Genomic DNA, 10,613 nt, shown 5'->3' on the forward strand with positions numbered 1-10,613 from the left:
AGTGAGACCGATGTAGGTTGAATAGGCGAATGGTGGGTAGCTTCAGTGTGTGCCGATGATGTTGATGACGGCCTCGGCATATTTGATAAAATGATAGTTTTATTGCACTGCTTATCACAGATATCTGTCGAATCAGTTCAATTGATTTAATAAGCCCCTCTGTAAAACGTGGAATGATTAGAAGCAGTTTCTATCCTTATTAAAACAAAGATAGCAAGCGCACATGCTGCAGTAAATAGAAGATTTTAGGCTGCAAATTTTGCAGCGCTGGCGGTCCTTTGCCCATGTGGCCCAATGACAGATTCCCTCTTCAGCGACTTATCTAGGGGGCATATCAATGCGGCGTCGTTTTGGCTTATTTTTAATTAAAGCAGGCCTTCCTCTCTTTCGTGTCGTTGGAGTAATAAAAAGTCGAAACCCGACTGCGATCGTCTTAATAAACGCTGAAATATTATACTAAAATTGTTTTTCTGTCGCTTGGTTTATTTTAATGTTGTAGTAAAATATTTATGAACTCAGAATTATCTCCTCTTTCATTTGACACCCACTCGATACAATAGCAAAAAAAAACCTTTTAAATTAAATTTTTTTAACCGACTTCGTAAAAAGGAGGAGGTTCTCAATTCGTCGGAATCTTTTTTTTTTCGTATAAAATGTAGACTATGTCACCCGGATCCTTACGACGAATCGATTGACACCTCATTCATCAAAATCGGCCCAGTAGTTTAGGCGCTACGGTGGAACACACAGAATCTGGATACAAACATACCCACATATATAGACTGCTAAAATCATAACCCTTCCTCAAAAAAAAAATATCGCTAGTTCATTTCCGGACACACTGTTGAAGTTATTTACAATTTTGTACACTTTTTTTTTAACTACATAGTTTATAAATGTTGTGAGAACAACAACTGTTGGACCTTTCGAACACCAAGACGAGTTCGTCTATCATTCAAAATACCCGCTACCGAAAACAACCTTTCGCATGGTACACTTGTTGCGAGAACATTAAGTTTTTGCGCGCCAGTATTACCAAGTGTGGGTAAGAGTTTTGATTAATCATCCACCATTCAAGAGGAGAATTTTTTTATTTTTTTTTTATTCAGGTTTTTTTTGGGATCATTTAATCACTATTTGATTATGCCAGATCCATAATATCCTAACAAAACTACGATCTATCTTAATACAATTAAATTCTTAAGATTCTATAATTCTTATAATTAATTCAAAAAGAGTTCTCGCGGCCGAAGAAAAAGGCACCGCGAGAACACTTTGGAAAATACCCACATCTGTAAAATTTAAGCAATACTGAGTCCTCATTGAGGCTCGCATTTCTTCACTCCGTACACACTCCACTAATAAATGGTGGGTATCTTCTATTGAACAATAAGTTGAACAATTTTTTGTGTCCGATTTTTTTCACCGCTCATCTGCACGAAGCGGCGATCATAAATCACCGAGCTATGCCCTTAAGGCGCATTTTCACTAGGCGACATGTCGCAGATACTTGTCGCTCGACATTCACGTAGTTGTCTCTGCAAAAGTTGTGGGACAATGTCCCGCGACATATGACTCGTTCACATTGGCCAGTCGTGATCAGTATGTCGCCCGAGGAAGTAGTGTTGTTCAGTGCAGCTTACATAATTATTCGGAAGACATTAGCAAAACGTAAAAAAAAGAGGTGGTGGGTCCGGGAATATTTGCTCCAAAGGGAAAGTTCAAGTTTAATAACCAGTCTTCGAATGCGCGATGGATCTTTCGAAAATTTTACTAGAATGTCTAGAACCGATTTTGAGATACTTTTAAATATGGTTGGGCCGGCCGTAGTCAAGCAAGATACAAAGTTTCGGAAATCTATCGACCCTCACATCAGACTCGCTATAACATTGAGATACTTGGCAACTGGCGATAGTTATGGTTCATTGTCCTATACTTTTAGAGTGTCAAAATCAGTAATTTGTCATACTATACCAGAAGTTTGCAAAGAATTGATAAAGGCATTAAATTCTTTTGTTAAAGTAAGTATTTAATATTATTTAATCTCATGTACCCTTACTTACAGTAATAATACCATAAACGTTTACCGTAAGTAAGGGTTACGGTAAACTATATTGGTATTTTAAATTTTATATTGATACTTAATATTGTATGTTAATTTATTAATATTATTCTTGTATTTCAGACGCCAACCGATGTAAATGAATGGAAAGAGAAATCTCGTAATTTTGAAATATTATGGAATTTTCCTCACTGCATCGGAGCGATAGATGGAAAGCATGTGTTACTAGAAGCGCCACCCAATTCTGGCAGTGATTATTATAATTACAAAGAGAATTTTAGCTTAGTTCTCTTAGCAATTGTGGATGCTGAGTATAACTTTGTATATGTTAATTGTGGTGCAAAAGGGAAGTCGTCTGACAGTGGAGTATTCCAGGAGACTACATTTTATAAAGCACTTAATGAAGAGCAACTGAATTTACCAGATCCTGAGCCACTGGTCCAAGGTGGTCCGAAAATACCATACGTTCTAGTGGGAGATAGTGCATTTGCACTTTCTGAAAACATGATGAGGCCCTACCCCGGCATTCATGAAAAGGGAAGCTTAAAGCGGATTTTCAACTACAGGCTGTCAAGAGCAAGAAGAATTGTTGAAAATGTTTTTGGCATTATGTCTGTAGTGTTTCGCGTATTTCGTAAAGCTATCCCATTACGTCCAGTAAATGCTGAATTAGTTGTAATGGCTTGCGTGTACCTACATAATTTCCTGAGACGTAATACAACTTCAACCGCGAGGTATACACCAAATACCACATTTGATTTTGAAGACGCTGGTCATAATGTTGTGGAAGGTTCGTGGCGAAGGGAGTTGACAAATAATAATATGAGGAACTTAAGTAGGCAAGGCAGACCTCCTCCTCAATCCGCTCAGACAATAAGAAACCTCTTTGCTGAATATTTCTGCAGTGCTCAAGGAAGTGTCCCATGGCAAACTATTCAATCATAGGCTGCAAGAAATTTGAATGATGTTTTTTATAGCTTTGGGCTAAAGACCAAGGAATAAATGATAATAAACTTAGCATCATATAAAAAAAACTACTAACTAATAAGTTTTCATTATTTTTAAGTATTTATTAACTATTATTTTTTAAAAATCTATGTTTAAGTGACAGAAAATCAACGTTATTAGTATTATTATAAGTATTATAATTATTCTTTGTTCTGCGTTTCTGATTCAAAGCGGGAAACTAGTTCTTCAATATTCTCAATTTGTCGTAATTCTGTGAAAGTTGGTGCAGTTGGTGCTTCATTATCATTATTAACATGAGAAGCATTAGCAGTTACTATATCATCATTAACAGAATTTGTCGAATAGGATGACTGTTGAGGAGCAGAACGGTATCCATAACTTTGAGTATGGCTTGAATTACTTCCCGTTTGGTATTCTGCATAGTTGTATTTTCCCATCCTAGCCTCTAATAAGATATTATTAATAAAGTACTTCGCCTGTAGCACAGCATGTTCATTCTTTATATTTCTTAACTCAGAAGCTACATAGTCGGCGTAAACTTGAAATTCGTCTTTTGGTTGATCCATCCTGGCTTTTGCGCTCTTCATTATTTCATATACCTCACTCAGATCATCTTTTTTCCTTTTATTTTGAGTATTTGGAAGCGGCACCGGTATTGGTTGAGTTGGTAATGGCGGCGACGTTGATGCCTCTGGTGGTTGCGTTAATACTTGCGATGCCACTGGTATTTCTTCGAGTGCCACCGAACTTTCGGATGACTATAAAAGGAAAAAATCAGTGTAAAACAAACATTAAATCACAGTTTCGCAGGCGAAGAACAAAAGACAAGAAATAAAAATAAATTGTATAAAAAACTACAGAGATTTTAATTGTGCATTTATTACCAAAGGAAGATTATCTATAGAATATAAGCTGTATTTTTATACGACTGCTTGAAAAAAGGAGTATATTGTGCTTGAAAAAAGGAGTATATTGTTTTCAGGGTTCAAGTATGTATGTATGTATGTGAGTTCCTATATTCCACCATAACTTCTATACGCCTGAACGGTTTTTATGAATGAGGTATTGTTAGAATCCTTAGCTTATTCCAGGTGACATAGGCTAGTAAAATTAAAAAAAAATTGATGGGGTGACTATGGTCCCGCATTAAAGACTGAAGTTGAAAAAATTTTTCGAAAATGAGATTAAGTATACTATCATCAACTAGAAAATGATGAGTAGATTCCAAAAATATATAACACTATAGTTCAATATCCAGTGATTCACAAAAAAAATATCATTTAAAAATATCGATACGTTGCAGTCGTACTTCTCGAAAAGTAATTTTCGTTAATTCTTGTATTGAAAACTAGTTGACCCGCCCCGGCTTCGCACGGGTAAGCTACAAAACAAACTCACCGTACTTACAGGTGGAGCCTATATTGTATACTTTAAAACGTGAAAATTACGCAAAGTTTGGCTTTTAAACTGTACTTGAACAACAAATACTAAAATTAGATAAATATTATACACAAACAAAATTATTTCATTTTTAAAGAGCCTTAGTATTTTCAATTCACAATGATGTTAATAGATGGCGCTCTCATTCACTATTGCAAAAAATACTTTTACATCAAGTATTATTATTTTCAAGTACTAATATATAACAATAATATATTTATGCATAATTACGGGATACCGTTTGAATCACCGCGAGGTCTCAGTTCGGGGCGAACCACTAGTGTATTAGTTCTTAGTTGGTACCTACCTATAATATAAATTCACAATCGAAAATCCCTCAATATCCACTGTTCAGGTTCTAGGTGGTTAGTAGCCAGCAACATCAAGATTGAAGAACTGGAGTTCATTGGTGAAGCCATATTAATTATAGATGGTCAAGACCCTTATAAATATGTATGAAATGCATTTAATAAGATCGTTAACCTTTATGCGAGTGAATTGCTGTTATCCGTTAAGAGTTCCATCCTCTAGCTCTGATATTATTTGTCAGATCTTCACCAAAATTGAAAAAAAATTATATGTGAGGTGCACTTTCAAATAAAAAAAGAATTATTAAAATCGGTTTAGATTTCATGGAATTATGTAGTAAAATAGACAAAAATATCTCAGGACAAATCCTGAAATGGTAACCCATGGTACGCACTTTGACGACCGTGGCTCTAGATACAGATTTATAACAGTCCTAGTAAAACAAGCGTGCAAAACAAAAAATACTATACGCCCGAATTAGCCCTAATTTTTTGTTTCATTTCTGTCAAATTGTTTAACTCAAAAATGATTTGTAAACTGGTACAAAATAAAAAAAATAGAAACAATATTAACGGGAGCTTACCTGAGTATTCATAGTGTCCATACTGCCTGAACTTGTCGACCCTTTTACTAGGAAAAGCAGCGAATCATACGCAAACCAGGTACTTTTGTGAACATCCCCACTTCCACTTCCAGTGGATTTTGAGCTTGCAATTTTTTTTCTCTCCCTGAGAAACTGAGACCTTAAGTTATGCATTTTTCCCTCGACGTCTTTTCTAGGTATATCTAATGTAGTCGCGATAGATTCCCATGCATCATTTTTTTTAATTTTGTTTTTATAATCACGATGTGAAGTGTCCCACAATAATTGCGAATTTTGATACATCTCGATCAGGGTCAATATATTCTCGTTGGACCACACTACTGCCATTTTCGCAACACAAAGCGACACACGTTTTCACCACTCAAAGCCTGTCCGGCGACTGTCGAGGGACACGAAAGTCGCGCGCGTCGACGCTCGCAGACCATCGACTAGCGACAAGTTGCGCGACCCGTAAATGTCCCAAGCGACGTCGGACGACGTCGGGCGACATCGCGCGAGACACGTGAATTTCGTGTCGAGCGACAGAGTCGCGCTACAAATGTCCCCTAATGAAAATGCGGCATTACTCTATTGATGCCTGTCGGCCCGACGCCACCGCGCGGCTCGGTTTTCATAAAAGCGTTAATTGTGACTCAACTTGATAATGTGAGACTGTTAAGTGTTATTTTTTACGTTTACTAGGAATGAAGCTATAGAATGCAGTCTTTTGTGTCTTTTGTTTTTCAAAATGCGACTCTGGTGTAGTATTACGATCCGATAAGTATGGAGATACCGCATTTCGGAGGGCCACTTGTATTTAAAAATTAATCCTTGTATTTTAAAGCGGTGACCTAGGGTGTTTAACTTCAAATTACGTTAATTAGATATTAGGCAATAAGGAAATAAATAAAAATATACACTTGTCTATACAAAAATGTTTATTTCTGATTTTGCTCAGGTAGGTATAAAGAGCTAAATCTTTGATTGAGATGTTCAATCACCGGCATGACTTTGTGGAGTTTGTTGGTATGTGCGGGCAAGGAGGTGTTGCCTACAAAGTGTAGACATCTTTTTAGAAGCAAGAAGCGGTTGTAGCCCATGAGCTCCCCGAAATTCCCAACTCGCAGCTCTTCCATTTTGGGATACCAGTATTCCCGCTCACAATTGACCACAACGAGCGATTGCAGCATAATAATGCCAAAAAACGTCCAGATCTCGTCGTCTGTGGTATCTTTCCACCGACTTAATCTGGAGCTGGGTTTTGAAGCATTATTATGCAATTGTCGCCCATACCGGTTGGTTTCGCGGACAATGAGAGCAATAATATTGGCATCCCAAATTTTCTCAAATATCTCCAAAGGAGTTAGCCCAGAGATATCAAATGTTGACACACTGTTGAAGTTATTTACAATTTTGTACACTTTTTTAACTACATATGTATACAAATGTTGTGAGAACAACAACTGTTGGACCTTTCGAACACCAAGACGAGTTCGTCTATCATTCAAAATACCCGCTACCGAAAACAACCTTTCGCATGGTACACTTGTTGCGAGAACGTTAAGTTTTTGCGCGCCAGTATTACCGTGGTATTGCCAAGTGTGGGTAAGAGTTTTGATTAATCATCCACCATTCAAGAGGTGAATTTTTTTATTTTTTTTTTATTCAGGTTTTTTTTGGGATCATTTAATCACTATTTGATTATGCCAGATCCATAATATCCTAACAAAACTACGATCTATCTTAATACAATTAAATTCTTAAGATTCTATAATTCTTATAATTAATTCAAAAAGAGTTCTCGCGGCCGAAGAAAAAGGCACCGCGAGAACACTTTGGAAAATACCCACATCTGTAAAATTTAAGCAATACTGAGTCCTCATTGAGGCTCGCATTTCTTCACTCCGTACACACTCCACTAATAAATGGTGGGTATCTTCTATTGAACAATAAGTTGAACAATTTTTTGTGTCCGATTTTTTTCACCGCTCATCTGCACGAAGCGGCGATCATAAATCACCGAGCTATGCCCTTACTCTATTGATGCCTGCCGGCCCGACGCCACCGCGCGGCTCGGTTTTCATAAAAGCGTTAATTGTGACTCAACTTGATAATGTGAGACTGTTAAGTGTTATTTTTTACGTTTACTAGGAATGAAGCTATAGAATGCAGTCTTTTGTGTCTTTTGTTTTTCAAAATACGACTCTGGTGTAGTATTACGATCCGATAAGTATTATTGGCGTCACTCAGAAAAGCAGGTATTATTTAAATATTTTTATCGAATTATTGGAATGTCCTCTCCAAAACCAACACAAAAAAAACACAAGTTTAATGTGTAAGGTTATCCGAGAGTTTTAATCTAAACAAACTAATGCCAAAATAAATAATTTAATTAGAGCGTGATTGCTATCACAACATCTAATTATCAGTTCACAACCCAAATACCGAAAATATGCGATATCGCTCCGAATCTCAGAAGGAGACTGAACTCAAACCTTCGAAACACCCGTATTTATGCAAGTTCAATCTTGTTGGCCACCTAGCAACAGATTGTAGGTATGACATCGAATGAGCCAAATATCGATTTTATCAAACTACCTGCATTAGGTAAATTAATAATTTTATATTATTTTTGACAACTCAAATCAACTTTTTAAAAATAACCTTACAGTTCGGCCGTCCTGAATTTAACACGCCCTCGTGTTTCTAAATAATCTTGTCATGTCAGTCGCGGGCTTCCTTGCCCTAAGTCAAATCCAAATCATGGGCTATCCTGCCCTCCGTCAAATCATTAAAACCTATCCTTGAACTGCCGAACTCTCAGTTTTAATATCAAATCAACAATAAATCCAAACGACTAACTTCTCATTCGATGTATACGAAATCTGAACCACTTATTGCAAATTACTTTCCACTACACAAAAGACTAAATTCTTAAAAAAAAAACTAGAAATTTAAATCACCAAATCAAACTCAATAAAAAAATTTAATCAAATGTGGGTTGTTTACAAAAAGATACCAAAGCGAAAATAAGGCAACGTGAGACACGTCCCGCTTCTGAATTATTGGCGTCACTCAGAAAAGCAGGTATTATTTAAATATTTTTATCGAATTATTGGAATGTCCTCTCCAAAACCAACACAAAAAAAACACAAGTTTAATGTGTAAGGTTATCCGAGAGTTTTAATCTAAACAAACTAATGCCAAAATAAATAATTTAATTAGAGCGTGATTGCTATCACAACATCTAATTATCAGTTCACAACCCAAATACCGAAAATATGCGATATCGCTCCGAATCTCAGAAGGAGACTGAACTCAAACCTTCGAAACACCCGTATTTATGCAAGTTCAATCTTGTTGGCCACCTAGCAACAGATTGTAGGTATGACATCGAATGAGCCAAATATCGATTTTATCAAACTACCTGCATTAGGTAAATTAATAATTTTATATTATTTTTGACAACTCAAATCAACTTTTTAAAAATAACCTTACAGTATGGAGATACCGCATTTCGGAGGGCCACTTGTATTTAAAAATTAATCCTTGTATTTTAAAGCGGTGACCTAGGGTGTTTAACTTCAAATTACGTTAATTAGATATTAGGCAATAAGGAAATAAATAAAAATATACACTTGTCTATACAAAAATATTTATTTCTGATTTTGCTCAGGTAGGTAAAAAGAGCTAAATGTTTGATTGAGATGTTCAATCACCGGCATGACTTTGTGGAGTTTGTTGGTATGTGCGGGCAAAGAGGTGTTGTCTACAAAGTGTAGACATCTTTTTAGAAGCAAGAAGCGGTTGTAGCCCATGAGCTCCCCGAAATTCCCAACTCGCAGCTCTTCCATTTTGGGATACCAGTATTCTCGCTCACAATTGACCACAACGAGCGATTGCAGCATAATAATGCCAAAAAACGTCCAGATCTCGTCGTCTGTGGTATCTTTCCACCGACTTAATCTGGAGCTGGGTTTTGAAGTATTATTATGCAATTGTCGCCCATACCGGTTGGTTTCGCGGACAATGAGAGCAATAATATTGGCATCCCAAATTTTCTCAAATATCTCCAAAGGAGTTAGCCCAGAGATATCAAATGTTGACACACTGTTGAAGTTATTTACAATTTTGTACACTTTTTTAACTACATATGTATACAAATGTTGTGAGAACAACAACTGTTGGACCTTTCGAACACCAAGACGAGTTCGTCTATCATTCAAAATACCCGCTACCGAAAACAACCTTTCGCATGGTACACTTGTTGCGAGAACGTTAAGTTTTTGCGCGCCAGTATTACCGTGGTATTGCCAAGTGTGGGTAAGAGTTTTGATTAATCATCCACCATTCAAGAGGTGAATTTTTTTATTTTTTTTTTATTCAGGTTTTTTTTGGGATCATTTAATCACTATTTGATTATGCCAGATCCATAATATCCTAACAAAACTACGATCTATCTTAATACAATTAAATTCTTAAGATTCTATAATTCTTATAATTAATTCAAAAAGAGTTCTCGCGGCCGAAGAAAAAGGCACCGCGAGAACACTTTGGAAAATACCCACATCTGTAAAATTTAAGCAATACTGAGTCCTCATTGAGGCTCGCATTTCTTCACTCCGTACACACTCCACTAATAAATGGTGGGTATCTTCTATTGAACAACAAGTTGAACAATTTTTTGTGTCCGATTTTTTCATTAAGTATTTAAAACTATTTAGTGGAGTGTGCCCGGAACGTAGTCTGAGAGCCACCACTAACAATTTTCTACGCAACTTAACATTAGAGAACCAAGGTATACGAGGAGGTTCCTTTAGGTGAATGAGTCTTGGACAGTATTTTATCATCTATGTATCTTTGGACTTCCACAACTGCTCTTGAATAAGCGGTCGTCGGGATGATGTTATGCATCTTTTTGTAATAATGAGTCCATATGGATTTTTGACTTATTTGCGTTGAAGCGTTTGATGTATCGTCGGTCTCTGTTTCTGCGTTTTGTTCCAAAATTAAAGTCGTTACCAATGAAATAACGTATTTTTTAGTTGAGTATGCTGTGTTCTCATTTTCAAAATAAAGCTTGTATCTTGGGTCACACTATCACACTTTATACACTTAAGCAAGATAGGTTTTTGTGCATCACTGGCAAGTGAAATAGCATTGTCGCAATTTATGACGAATGAATTGAGAGTTTCACGACACCCGTCGTGTGGTTTCACAAACTTAAATAACACATTTAGTTCCATCTCG

The 10,613-nt window shown here is 36.5% G+C and overlaps 2 protein-coding genes across 2 annotated transcripts; one reads left to right on the plus strand and one right to left on the minus strand.

Moving 5' to 3' along the window:
* Positions 1-1,473: 1,473 nt before the first annotated feature.
* On the plus strand, positions 1,474-3,180 carry LOC123878626 (protein ANTAGONIST OF LIKE HETEROCHROMATIN PROTEIN 1-like). Its single transcript, XM_045925933.1, has 2 exons — positions 1,474-2,021; positions 2,186-3,180. Exons 1-2 carry the CDS (start codon positions 1,572-1,574, stop codon positions 3,005-3,007), a joined length of 1,272 nt encoding a protein of 423 aa, XP_045781889.1. The 5' UTR covers positions 1,474-1,571; the 3' UTR covers positions 3,008-3,180.
* A 30-nt stretch (positions 3,181-3,210) lies between these two features.
* Positions 3,211-5,944, minus strand: LOC123878298. The gene is made up of 2 exons (XM_045925444.1): positions 5,364-5,944; positions 3,211-3,789 (listed from the first exon to the last, which is right to left on the minus strand). The coding sequence occupies exons 1-2, from the start codon at positions 5,709-5,711 to the stop codon at positions 3,211-3,213; spliced, it is 927 nt and encodes a 308-aa protein (XP_045781400.1). The 5' UTR covers positions 5,712-5,944.
* Positions 5,945-10,613: the final 4,669 nt, after the last annotated feature.

Source organism: Maniola jurtina, chromosome 26, assembly GCF_905333055.1.
Source record: "Maniola jurtina chromosome 26, ilManJurt1.1, whole genome shotgun sequence".
Lineage (NCBI taxonomy): Eukaryota > Metazoa > Arthropoda > Insecta > Lepidoptera > Nymphalidae > Maniola > Maniola jurtina.

Excerpts from the sequence above, each read along its gene's own strand:
- LOC123878626 (XM_045925933.1), top strand. The coding sequence starts at position 1,572 with ATGACTCGTTCACATTGGCCAGTCGTGATCAGTATGTCGCCCGAGGAA. Across the intron at positions 2,022-2,185 it reads CATTAAATTCTTTTGTTAAA|ACGCCAACCGATGTAAATGA; the intron begins GTAAGTATTTAA and ends CTTGTATTTCAG.
- LOC123878298 (XM_045925444.1), bottom strand. The coding sequence starts at position 5,711 with ATGGCAGTAGTGTGGTCCAACGAGAATATATTGACCCTGATCGAGATG. Across the intron at positions 3,790-5,363 it reads TGGACACTATGAATACTCAG|TCATCCGAAAGTTCGGTGGC; the intron begins GTAAGCTCCCGT and ends TTCCTTTTATAG.